General features: G+C 59.5%; 1 protein-coding gene across 2 annotated transcripts in view; it reads right to left on the bottom strand.

Moving 5' to 3' along the window:
• Positions 1-13338, bottom strand: part of JADE2 (jade family PHD finger 2) — an 82243-nt gene that overhangs the window by 51834 nt on the left and 17071 nt on the right. For both annotated transcript variants that reach the window (XM_075441591.1, XM_075441592.1), the window contains exon 4: positions 5326-5483. In XM_075441591.1, coding sequence (XP_075297706.1) covers positions 5326-5483 — 158 coding nt within the window. The remainder of the gene's footprint in view (positions 1-5325; positions 5484-13338) is intronic.

Raw genomic sequence — 13338 nt, 5'->3', positions numbered from 1 at the left:
ACTCAAGCCGTGCTGAGATGGTCCAGCGTTGCATCCAGCACCCAGCTCCAGCCCCACACCGGACTGAGACCTCGTACCTGGCTCTGCCACTGACTCATGGTGGAAACCTCCGTGCCTCAGTTTACCCAACTGTAAAAGAACTGCAGAGCTCACACGGCGGCTGTAAGGCTCATCTCTGGTTCTGGAAAGCCACTGGAGATCCTCTGGCTATGGCCTGGACAAGGTCCTGTGCAGCCTGCTGTAGGTGACCCTGCTTCGGCAGGAGGGTTGGACTAGATGACCCACAGAGGTCCCTTCCAACCCCTACTATTCTGTGATTCTGTGATTCTGGGCTCTAGCAGAGGTGGGATGTGCCATCACCCCCGGCATGCTGTCATCCCCGGGATGCGGTCACCCCCGGGACGCGGTGTCCCCACCACCCACACCGCAGGGCAGCCGACCCGCAGACGTGTGGGCAGAGGATGCCAACCTGCCCATCCCTGCCCGTCAGAAGGGAAACTCGCCCCAACTCCTCACTCCCCTGCTCTCCTCCGACTGGAAGCAGCTTTTCTCGCCACGCTGGAGCCCTTCAAGCTCTGGGCAGTTCTCAGGAGCGTTACCGCACAAAATAAACCCCTTTTCAGCAGCGATGAGCCAGAAATGATTGCGGAGAGCGAACAGCTGACCTCCCGCGCTGCCTGATAGCCCCGGAGTGCGGGTGGCCATCGGCAGCGTCCGTGCCTCCCGGCACACGGAGCCAAGAGATGCTGCACCGCTCTCCTCGCAACCGCACTGCGATTTGCGCTGACCTAGAGAGGACCCTCGAGCTTAAGGCGGCTCTTGGCGGAGGCACTTCCAGACGGCCGCTTTTGGGGGAAAGCATTCCTTAAAGCTCAGCTCTTTCCTTCTGCCTCACCCCCAGCTTTTGACGCTTCAGAGCTCCAGGAAAAGGAAATCTTTCAAAAACCTCATTTTCAGGTTGGGAGGCACAAAACCTAGCGGCAGGGCGCGGGTAGGAAGCGCCGGTTTCCAAGCGCCCGGGCGGGAGAGGCGAATGGCTGCGTACCGGGCATCTTCAGGAGGGCGAGACCCATCTCCAGAGCGGGAAGCGACGCTCGGCCCCCCCTGCGGCAGCACCCGCTCGCTGCTGATCACCCAGCCCAGGAACCCTGGGGCCGCAGGGAGATGGGCTGAGGGTTGCTCTGCAGGCGCCTGCCCGCTCTCCAGCTCCTGGGGCCGCAGCGGCTTCTCTCCCCCTGCCTCCCGCCAGGAATTTCACACGGGAATGGCTGTCAGGAGCGACCACGGGCATCCACCCCCGCCTGCCACAAGCCTAAGGGTGGGATACTCCGTCACACCCCTGCCTTACACCTTTGAGATGGGGGGAACAGCAAAACGCTGCCCCGACAGCGAGGAAGAGCAGCAGCTGCTGGGCTCCCCGTTTCCCAGCCTATTAAAAAAATCAGTGCTGGGATTTTTTTCACATGAGAAAGGCACTTGGATTGCCCGTATCCGACACAGGGAGGATCCGAAGGGTTTTTGTTTGGGTAGGGAAAAAGAAGTTTGGCAGCAAAGGGGGGAAATGGGTGCAAAGCCCGCGGGGCAGCAGCTCGGGTGGGACCCGCAGGCACCCGCTCACTGCGCCGGGACGGGGCGAACGGCAGCAACCAAACTGGGGAGGCAAATGGAGCTGTAAGGCCTTCAAAGGCTGCTCTCTTGAGATGAAATACAGTCATCTGTCATGAAAAAATACTTGATATTTCTCCAACGGAGGGCACGCTGCAAGAGGGAGTTGTGCAACGCTGGAAAGGGACCGGGGTCTTCACCCATCCCTGGCACGCCGAACGCCGCGCTCCCCGTCTCCAGCTCCCACGCTGCTGACCCCAGCGGGCAAACAGCGAGGGCAGGGATGCTATCGGGGGGAGAAGCGCTCGGGAGGAGCACGCCCGTCCCTGCTGAGCCTTCTGGTTCGCACGAAGAGAGATGCTGTCCCGACAGAAAAAAAAACACCTGGCAGAGCGACCGCTTCTCCCCCTGGGACGTGCATCACGGCCACAAGCCAGGCACAACCATTAACGCCGCTGCGAAGCGAGCTCTGCATCCCACTCACCCGGCACTAGCGAAGGCGAAATACCCCGAGCAGGCTTCACGCCGAGGACACAGCCCTTCTGGCCCTGCCTGCTGTCCTGCCAGCAGAGAGAGAAGGCTCAGGCAGCTGAGGGTTAGCTGAGAGTGATGGAGCCACTAACGAGGGCCTCTGAGGGGTCACAGAGAACGGGTCAGACTTCAAGAGCAGAAGATGACACCCATTACCAGCCTTCAAAAAGAAAACTTGAGGAAACTCCCTGTGTCCAGCTCTGGAGTCCCCAGCAGAAAAGGACGTGGATGTGTTGGAGTGGGGCCAGAGGAGGTCACGGAGATGATCTGAGGGCTGGAGCACCTCTCCTACGAGGACAGGCTGAGGGAGCTGGGGCTGCTCAGCCTGGAGAAGAGAAGGTTCTGGGGTGACCTCAGAGCAGCTGCCAGTGCCTGAAGGGGCTGCAGGAAGGATGGAGAGGGGCTTTCCACAAGGGTGTGGAGTGACAGGACAAGGGGGAACGGCTCTAAACTAAAAGAGGGCAGATTTAGATGAGATATTGGGAAGAAATTCTTCCCCATGAGGGTGGTGAAACCCTGGCCCAGGCTGCCCAGAGAAGCTGTGGCTGCCCCCTCCCTGGCAGTGCTCAAGGCCAGGTTGGATGGAGCTCTGAGCAGCCTGGGCTGGTGGAAGATGTCCCTGCTCACGGCAGGGGGCTTGGAACCAGATGATCTTTAAGGTTCCTTCCAACCCTTACCTTGCTATGATTCTATGAACACATAAATAAGTAACCTATATGAAGGCACGCAGAAAATACCAAGGGGTAAGAACCATCTGACGTGGGTTGGGACCTCTGTGGTGGATGAGGAGAAGACCAGATGGGACCCATTTCGACTTAGAAAGGCTTCAACGCTGCCCATCAGGAGATGCTCCCCGGTGCCCGTGGGCTGTGACGAGACCTCTGTGGGGCCAGGCTTCCTCACGCAGCCACGGGTTAAGCTCACTTGGTCTGCTGAGCTTAACTCCGATGAGGGGGAGGTCACAAACTCTTCGGAGAGCAAGGCTGGAACTCAAAACGGCGCCGAGGAACTGAAGAAAGAGCTGGAAACCTGGCAAGAGGCAGTTCATCAAGGATTACGGCATAGCGCCGGGCTTGAGGAAAATCAAACAAGCAAGAAAACCCCCAAGAAGTCGGAAATTTTTCAGGGGAGGATCTGGTGGCCGGAGTGAATCCCCAGCTCCAGGCGAGTGGGCAGCACCAGGCGGTGGTGGGGTGCCTGACGTCCCCTCCGGCGCCCGCGGGCACGTCCCTGTGGTGACAGGGACAAAACCAGCCTGGAAGCCAGCAACAAAAACGTTCGCAACTCCGGAAAACACGACCTTTGATGGAAGCTTAAAATGAACAGATCTGTTCAGTCTAGAGGAGAGAGGAAGGAGAGGAGACGCGACAGCAACCCGAAAAAATGGGAAAGATATTGGGGCAAGGCTGGGAGCGGGACAGGGTGGGACGGGGACCTGGGAGGGGTGACCTGGCAGTGCCCAGCTAGCACTTTTCAGCTGGAAATAGCTCCAGCACGAGCCCTCAGCTGGGGAGCAGAGCACTCGCGACTCCAGACTGCGGTCAGCTATCAAAGACAACTCAAAAAAGATATTCCACACATGGGGGGGGGTTTCCCCTCTCTTTTTTTTTTTTTCTGTTATTTTTTTTTTTCCCAAGGATTAAATCAACTCAACAGCCCCCTTTACAACTTCCCTTTTGATGTGTTCAGGCTCATTAAAGTTTCATTTCTTTCTCTGTTTTCCCCGGGGGAGGAAGGGGAGCGCGCACAAAAGTTCACTTCAGCGGCGGAGCCGGCAGCTGCAGGAGCAGCTGCCATCGCCGCGGGATGAGCGGAGCCTCCGCTGGGCTCCGCTCCTCCCCGACCCCCCCGGCGAAACGCGGCCCCCCGCAGCCCCCTGTGGCCCCCCGCAGCCCCCCGCTCCCAGCACCCCGCCGGTGCTCCGCAGGACGCGCGGTCCAGGGCCGCACGCCGCGAGGCCAGCGCGAGAGCCGCAGAGCTGCCGCTAACCCGGCCGGCTTTCGGCTCCCACCCTGCGAGTTTTGGGGTCCAACCCCGCACGTTTTAGGGTCCCTTCCCGACCCGCCCGGACCCCCGCACCGGCACCGCCAGCCTTTCCCCCACGGCCCCGGGACAACCCCACGCAGGCAGCCAACGGGGAGCAGCTCCCCCACGTTTCCTTCTCGCCCGAGCAGCTGCTTCGGCGTCTATTTTAAACCTCAGTTCCCTATTTTAAAATAGCTACCGAGACGCCGATCTAGGCCGACAGACGTCGTCTCTAGAAGGTCCCACAGACGCCTGTCTATTGGCTGGGCTCCTCTTCCCAAGCCTTGAACCTCGGCATGCCCGCCGCGTTTCCGATACGCACGACCATCTTACATGGTAAAGAGGGAAGTTTTTAATTGAAGGGTCAACGCCCGCAGCCCTGCGCGAAACGCCGGCGGTACGGCCACGTCTTTCCAGACAGAGACGCATCAGCCAGCCAGGCAGGAGCTGATCTTCTGCGTGGTTTTCTGTTGGTATTTTTTTTTTCATCCTCCCTTTGATTTTATCAGGTCTTTTTTGAAAAATTCCCCGACCAAAAGCAAACAAGGAGCTGGTCTGCCTGGCGCAGCTCCTCGCTGCCGCCCACGGAAAGCCCGGCAGGCGCGAGAGGGACTTTCGGAAAGCAGCTGCCCATGGAGGTCCCCACGCAACCTTCTGCAAGCTCAGGGTCCTGAGCATCCCCGCTACACGCTCTCCGAGATGGCGTGTGCCAAGCCACACAGAGGGGACCCCACCAAAGAGACCCCCACGGAGGTGATCCCATGGAAGGTACCCCCACAGAGGTGACCCTATGGAAGGGATCCCCATGGAGGTGACCCCCACGGAGGTGACTCCATGGAAGGCACCCCCACGGAGGTGACCCTATGGAAGGTACCCCCACAGAGGTGACCCTATGGAAGGGATCCCCACGGAGGTGACCCCCACGGAGGTGACCCTATGGAAGGGATCCCCACGGAGGTGACCCCCACGGAGGTGACTCCATGGAAGGCACCCCCACGGAGGTGACCCTATGGAAGGGACCCCCACGAAGGTGACCCCATGGAAGGGACCCCCACGAAGGTGACCCCATGGAAGGGACCCCCACAGAGGTGACTCCATAGAAGGGACCCCCACGGAGGAGACCCTATGGAAGGGACCCCCACGGAGAGGAACCCACTCGCTTACCTGACCACGGGCTCGGGGATGGCCTCGGCGCTCGCTGGCACCTGGACGCCCTTCTCCCACTCCTGCCTCCAGGGATCGGCCAGGACGTAGTACTCGTCGGGGCTCAGCTGGAAGGAGTCAGGGATCTTCATGGCCGTTATCAGATCCGTACGGAAAACCTGCATTTGGGGAAAAAAAAAAGACCCGATGGGCAGGGTGAAGGGGTCTGGCAGGGGCTGGGTGCACGCACCTGAGGACAGCGTGGTGGGTGCCTGCGTCCCCAGCGACACGACTTCGGGGTGTCACTTCACGTCACCTCCGGGTGAGGTTTGGGGAGGATTCGGGGAGAACGAGGGGCGCAGGCAGGGATGCCCACGCTTGGCCAGGCAGTGCCAAGAGCCCGAGCCCCCCGGGAGCGGCTGTGCCCCTCCGAGGTCCCCTCGTCCAGGCAGACGCGAGATGCGGCCGCAGGGTGCAAGCTTGGCCGAGACACGGACCGAAAATCGGTATTAAACTGAAGAAGTGACCAGCTGCTCCCTCCTGAGGGATCAACGTTTGAGCACAGCCACACGAATATCTCCAAAGGCAACAGGGCTGCTCCACATCCAGCCTTGCCGGGGGAAACGATGCTCTCTTCGCTCTTAACATGCATGAAGCTGCGGGATACCCAGAGCCACCTCGTTGCCCCGAGCACCTTCACGTCGCCACCATGTCACCTCGCTGCCCCGAGCCGGGACAGCCGAAAGCAGCAGGTACCCACCCGGGTTCCAGCGGTGACTGCACACCCAGGGGCCAAAGGCAAAATCAAGCCAGGCTGGGTTACGCTAGAGATCGGAAATATCCAGCTAAATGGTGAGGTAGCCGCAGCCAAGCACCTGGAGATCTTTCCTGACCCAATAAATAAACCTCCTGTGAGATCCATACCAGACCCCCCCTCTGCAAAAATCCCCCAGCCCCTCGGCCAGCGAACGGGCTTGTTCTCCACCTCACTTCTGGCCCTGCAGGGTCTTCCCCCAGTACACCACCACGAAAAACTCCCTCCAAAAAAAAAATCCCTCGTGGTAAATAAGGTTTTCCTTCCAGAGGGTTGCCTGACTGCAAGGACTCGAACAAGCCTGCCTCTTGCAGCATAAAAATAAATTGTAGATGAAAACGGATGATTTCTCCTCTCTGCCATCTGCTATCAGCCGAGCTACCAACCAACCGTGCCAGCAACCACGCCTCGCCCTAGCCACTCCGTCCCTGCTTCTTCTGCGGGGCCGGGATGGATCAGGTGTTTTCCTCAGCTGCCCTTTCATCTGTCCCCAGAGTCTGTTCTCCACACGGAGAAAACCACAATACACGATGCAACACGGTTTTACGCTTTCGATACAAAGCTAACGCGCTTTGGACAGCATCTGGGGAACTACCGGGAAACGGCTGAGACGCAGGAAACAGAATCACGGAATCCCAGCATGGTCGGGGTTGGAAGGGCCCTCTGTGGGTCACCCAGCCCAACCCCCTGCCCAAGCAGGGTCACCCAGAGCAGGTTGCACAGCACCGCGTCCAGGCGGGGCTGGAATATCTCCAGAGAAGGAGACTCCACAGCCCCTCTGGGCAGCCTGGGCCAGGGCTCCCTCAAGCCCAGCTCCCTCAGCCTCTCCTCGCAGGAGAGATGCTGCAGTCCCCTCATCATCCTCGTAGCCCTCCGCTGGACTCTCTCCAGTAGCTCCTCATCTTTCTTGAACTGGGGAGCCCAGCACTGGACACTGCTCCAGATGGGGCCTCACCAGGGCAGAGTAGAGGGGAAGGAGAACCTCCCTCGACCTACTGGCCACGCTCCTCCTAACGCATCCCAGGATCCCATTGGCCTTCTTGGCAGCCAGGGCACGCTGCTGGCTCATGGTCACCCTGTCGTCCACCAGCACGCCCAGTCCCTCTCCGCAGAGCTGCTCTCCAGCAGGTCCGCCCCAGCCTGTACTGGTGCCTGGGGTTGTTCCTCCCCAGCTGCAGGACCCTGCACTTGCCCTTGCTGAACCTCATCAGGTTCCTCTCTGCCCAGACGAGACATTAACTAAGACCACTGAGACCGGTATCTAGGTCAGTTTGTTTAATCCGCAGAGTCTCAGCTGCTAACCCAATTAGAGTTAAAGACAACACATAAACAGCCTTTTCTATGCTGGGACCTCTCTGAATCGCACTGGCACCTTCCTCCCGATGCATGTGCTCGGAAAGATTTTTGACTACATCTCTATAAACCGGATTCCAGTTGGCCAGACACTGTCTCAGCGCATCCTTCACTCAACGTAATTAACAGCCTACATATTACAGTCGGAATTAGGCTCAGTTTGAGAAAGATCAGGTTCCTTTAAGTCTCCATGTGCTACAAACGCACGGTTACGGATGCCACAGTAACCCTGTGCTGCGCTGCCTGTGTGAGAAATTTAAAAAAAGAAAAAAGCCCCTAAGTTAGATGTTAATCAAAGAGAAGGAATAAGTGAGATGTCACAGCCCTTCCAGTGTCTGCGTAACCAAACAAGCAAAGTAACCCCGCTGTAGCTCGTTCTCTAAAATCCAGGGTACAAACACACCCACTCCTGCCACCCTCGCACTGCCAGGGTCACAAACAGCACCTCCGTCACCCCGCCTCGGTGCCCACCTCCGAGGAGGACAACCCAAACCCGAGCCAGCCTCCCCACCCGGGACCACCCTCCTTCGGCAGCGGCGATGCTGCCCCACGCCTGGACCACCTCCCTGCTCCGGCCACCGGCACCGCGGCACAGCGTCGCGGCGCATCTACGCTGCCCCATCTGCAAAACTGCTACAGAAAACGCTGTTTCGGAGACACTCGCCCTCGGGATCGGTGGGCGAAGCCAGGTAGGAATGGTTTCCAGAGGTGCTGGGCACCCAAAAGGTTTTCAAACTCCCCAAACTGGACCGTGCTGACGTGGAAGCGCCCTCCACCCCGTCTCTGCCAACTCAGCCGCCTCCCGAGGACACCCCCCCGCCAACGCCGCGGGGTGCAGGAGCGTGGCATCCTCCCTTCTCGGCACACAAATCCAGGCAAATCCTCCCGGCAGATGCGCTGGCACCCACCGCAGCAGTGCCCTGCCCACAGCCTGACCCCAAAACAGGACCCCCACTCTGTTCTGCACTGGCAGCAAGGGGACGGGCCCCATCGCTTCGAGACAACACCGGGGTGGGTGGCCAGGGTGGATTTATGTCATTGCCCAGCCCATCACCTTCCTCCCGTCGATGAAGAGGAGCCTGCCCGACACGCCCCACGTCGTGCGACCAGCGCGGGAGCAGCCGGCGGCGCGGCTGGGGAGCCCCGGTCTCCTGCCGAGAGCTGGAAATCAAACGTCTCCATCTGACCCCGGTGTCGGAAACGTGTCGCTGTGACTCCGGTAATTCCTTCAGCGTTCTCGGCTGTTTGCTGGGGTCGTGGCTCCAGCGGTGCCCCGGCACCATCCCACGGGCAGCCAGCCGCGCAGCCCACGCCGCTCGGACCCAACGCTCCGTGACACCCTCAGCCGATGCGAAACCCCCCGGCAAACCTTGCGGCCTCCGCGTCGGGAAAGGCAGCGGCAGCATCAGCCCTCGGCGTCGTTTCCCCCCTCTGCACGGTGCGGATCCCAGGCTCGCGTTTTCCCGCGTGAAGACTTCCCCAAATTCCTCCCTTCTGGCTTTTCAGCTCGCGTCGGCGTAGAAGCTTCGTTTTAATTTTAAGCCAAATAAGCACGATTGTGTCTGTTTCCCTGAAGATGATGAGGCACGTCGCGGGGCTGGAGCTGCAATCCCACTACTTCATTTCTTTAGTCCTTCTTGGAAAACAGATAAGCTCGCCCATCCAACGGCAGCACGCCCGCCCGCACTTCACCGCAGCGATGCCGCCGTCTTTTCAGGCAGAACTGGAAACGCTCAAATTATGAACTATCAAAGCAGAACACTTTCGAAATGATAGAACGGCACAGAAATTGAAAAGGAAAGCAGATCAGTTGTCTGGAAATCTCCCAACAGCTAATACGCTCAAATTGTAATCTAAATGTCTTTTTGTTTTGAATTGTCTGGGATTAGGGTTGGGAAAAGACTCAATTATTCTACTCAAACTCCTCTGAATTATTTATGAAAACCAAATAAAGGATAAATTGGGCACTGATGAACCGAGGACCTGGCGGCAAAGAGGAAGCCGGGTACCAGAAAACACGCAATTTCCCCTCAATAGCCCTGTTTACTGTTTCTCCCCGTCCGCAGGAGCCCACAAACTGTCTCCGAGGCCAGGCTGCCCCGCTCCCCCCCCGCCGCAGCCCTGGCCAGGCCCCGTCCTCCCCGTCCAGCCCAGCAGCAGGATCCAGTTTATTGCCTATTGATCTGCCGGCAACGCAGAAGGCCAAACCAGGACGTTCAACTTTATTCCCCAGCTGAGGGAGCTGGGCTTGTTCAGCCTGGAGAAGAGAAGGCTGAGAGGGGACCTTAGAAATGCCTCTAAATATCTGCAGGGTGGGGGTCAGGAGGATGGGGCCAGACTCTGTTCAGTGGTGCCCAGCGACAGGACAAGGGGCAACGGGCACAAACTGAAGCAGAGGAAGCTCCAGCTGAACACGAGGAAGAACTTCTTCCCTCTGAGGGTGACGGAGCCCTGGCCCAGGCTGCCCAGGGAGGCTGTGGAGTCTCCTTCTCTGGAGATATTCCAGCCCCGCCTGGCCGCGGTGCTGTGCAGCCTGCTCTGGGTGACCCTGCTTGGGCAGGGGGTTGGGCTGGGTGACCCACAGAGGGCCCTGCCAACCCCTGTCATGCTGGGATTCTGTGATTCCGTCTGCTCAGGAACCTCAAGCGGGTTCAGCGATGCTCTGGGACGCACCGCACCGATGCCCCGGGGCAAAACACAAGGTGTGTCTGGGAATGAAAGTGATGGATAAAGAGTAAGAATTGTTAAAAACACTCCCAGAGACACCGCTCCTCGGCACAAGTGCATGCAAGGAGGCAACAGCCACAAACCGTCAAGCGCTGAGCGACAGCAGCAATGGGTGCAGCAGCTTCCTTCGCCTCCTCTGCCATGGCCCTTCCCAAAGCAGCCCACCGGCCTCGCACCTCGGCTTCCCACCCGGCTTCCCCCGCCCGCAGCCACGTCGCGAGGCAGCGGGTTAATTCCCAGTGCGGTCACTCCGACCTCGCGTCACGGACCAGGCTCTACCGGAGCAGCCCATGGAGGACACCGAGCTCCCCGCAGCAGCTCGGGCCACCAGCACAGAGGTCCTGCTGCTGCCACTGTCCCACCAGCCGTGGAGAAGTTGCTTGACCACACACATGGTCCCGTCCAGATCTTTTTGTGTAGGAAACGGCTTCCAAGCAGTTATTGCTCCCTGGACCAAAGAACTACTGGGCAGCCACAGACTCGAGCTCAGCCCTCCTGTCTCAGCCACCACTGCCAGCCACAGCCTGGTCCTGCGGATCCAGCTGCTCTGGGTCAGCTCCATGTCCAAGGTCTGCAAGCCTTCAAGTTACCCTTGGCTCTCACGTCTCATCGGCCAGGCAAGCCAGCATTACCGACCTCTACCATCTCCCCATCCTTTCAGCCCACCCGTGCGCGGTGTTGGACTGACTGCCTCCCCACCACAGCCGGTCCCGGTGGTCCAGGAACGTGGAAAGTCCCTGGGACACCAAAACCATCGCATTCCCCAGTGACACATCAACATTTTTTGTAATTTCTGTAACTTGCTGTTGCGAAGCAAAAGCTGCATCGATTTTATCTCTCAAAAAAAAAAAAAAAAAAACCAACCCCCTGAGCTAATTAAATGTAACACATATTTCTATTTTCATGTCCCAGCGCTCTACTCGGACCCAGCCTGGCGTGGGAAGGATGCTCCTGTGGTTACGGCAGAGACCTGCACGGCAGGGCTTGGATTCAGCTCCTCCCCGCACATCGGCCGCTCCCCCTCGCAGGGATCTGCAGCTTCACCCACCAGCCACCGCCACGCAGCCGTTCCCCGCGCCCCGGAGCCGGCCGCTGGGCATCTCCAGCAGCTCTCGCATGGCCCAGCACCACTTTGTCCAACGCCTGGGCGACCTCAGAGAGAAACACCTACCCCTGGGAGGAGATGCCACGGCACGTGGGGCATCAGGAACCCTCAGCAGAGGGCTTCCAGGCTGTGCTGCTTTCCAGCAGCATTCCTCCTCCTCCTCGTCATCCTCCTCCGTGGCCGAACAGCCCCTCTCGGAGCCTCTCCACCACCTTTCTGTGCAGTCCTCGTATCGATTTCCACCTTCTTTGACTCACTCACGAACCCCTCCAATAAAGTGGCCCGGCAATCTCGCTGCCGTTCAGCTCCCACTTTCCGCGCTCTGTCAAGGACTCGGCTTTTCAAGTGACTGCACCGCAGGTCAGCGCCCGCCAGTCATCCCCTTAGCCCCAGACAGCGACCTGGAAACACTGAATGCACATCCCACAGTGACGACGTTCCGCTCGCACGAAACCAGCGGGAGCCAAAAAGCCGGCTCTGTTCTGGGCTTTAAATCGAAACGAAGAGACAAACACTCGTCTAGGGCTGGTTTTAATTAAGCTTCTGGAGCAGCGGCCAGCGCAGGGACCGCCGCGCAGGCTCCGGCGCGGGGCATCACACCCAGCGCGGCGGCACGGCCCCGGCATCGCCCGACGCGGGCACGCGGCCGCACACCCGCGCGGGGGGAAAGCGGCTGCGAAGGGACCGGGCGGCTCGGCCGAACGCAGACGGGCTCCAGCAGCCCGGGTCCCCGCGCACGAGGCTCCCCGAGCCAGCGGGAATCCTGTCACCCATCTTCCCCTGCATCTGCAACCCGCTGACCTTGGGGCTCTTCCACCTTGCTCCTGGGGCACGGGGACAAGCTCCGACCCGGCTCCCAGTCTCCAGATGGGATGCAATTCTGTTTATGGGCAGAAACATCTGTAATCCCATTTGTTTTAGCAAAAACGAACCTCACCGGAGCACTCTGCGCCGCACAGCACTGGTACAAAACGCAAGAGAAACGAAGCCCATGGCTCAAAATCCAGCGCACGCCGCAAAGCGCAATGCAGGGAGAGGGAGGACAGGAGGGGTGGGAAGGGACCGACCGCAGCCCGCAGCCCAAACCTCCCATTTGAACCGGTGCCCTCCCACCACCCACACTCCCCGGACCCCTCGCAGCCGCCGCAGCCCCGCGGGATGGATCTCGCCCCGACGCCCTCTCCGCAGCGAGTCTGCCGCTCCGAGCATCGCTCGGAAGGACGGGCAGCAGCCGGCCACCGCGCCAGCGACACGGCTTTCTGACGCTGCAACAAGGGGTTTTCTTCAGGTTTTGTCTTTTCCCCTCGACCGCCATCCTGGCTGCCGTGTCCCGTGTGCCCCCCCCCCCAAGCCATGACCCCCCTTCCTCCATCCACACCGGCACCAGGGCAGCCGCCGGCTGCCTCGTCTGCAGGGCTCCCTCTTCACTGCCAGCCAGCACTATCAGCCCTTCGCTCTCCCAAGCATAAAACTGCTGTAAGCTCATGAGTCACCAGGATTTTTTAGAGCAAGGGAAAAACCACGGGAACAATGGGAGCCCTGGGAATAGTTCTGGGTCGTACAAACTGTCTCCGCATCAGCTCGAGCCGGCACCTCCGTGGGCGCAGCCCTTGGCTCCCCTCCAACCCCCTAGCCCTATTTCCCTGATCTTCCATCCCATTTTTCCAGCCCTTCCCGCAATGAGATGGGCAGCAATCTTCGGCAGCGAGGCTCCGAGACGTGGCGATGCCTGGCGCGTGTTTGTCGGCGGCGATACGATCTGCCTGTGGGGAGGAAAATACTTACGCTCGTGCTCATTCGGGAGCCAGGCTGCTATCTCTGCATCTGGCCTTGTTTCCTCTCAAAATGCTGAGTGTTCAAGAGTCAACGAACGACAGAATTTCAAATAGGAACCAGCAGCATTTTTGTCTGGCCCTTCTCAGCAGCCAGAGGACAGGGGTGTTAACCTGTGACCCCCACGCCGGCTTGGGAAAAGCATCGAAGCCACCGCAGGCAACCTTTCAGCAGAGCTGGATTTTCTCCCCATCCAGCCCAG

The sequence above is a fragment of the Opisthocomus hoazin genome, chromosome 22 (assembly GCF_030867145.1).
Source record: "Opisthocomus hoazin isolate bOpiHoa1 chromosome 22, bOpiHoa1.hap1, whole genome shotgun sequence".
NCBI lineage: Eukaryota > Metazoa > Chordata > Aves > Opisthocomiformes > Opisthocomidae > Opisthocomus > Opisthocomus hoazin.
The sequence above is the reverse complement of the archived record's forward strand: the minus strand, read 5'-3'. Positions and strand labels throughout refer to the sequence as shown.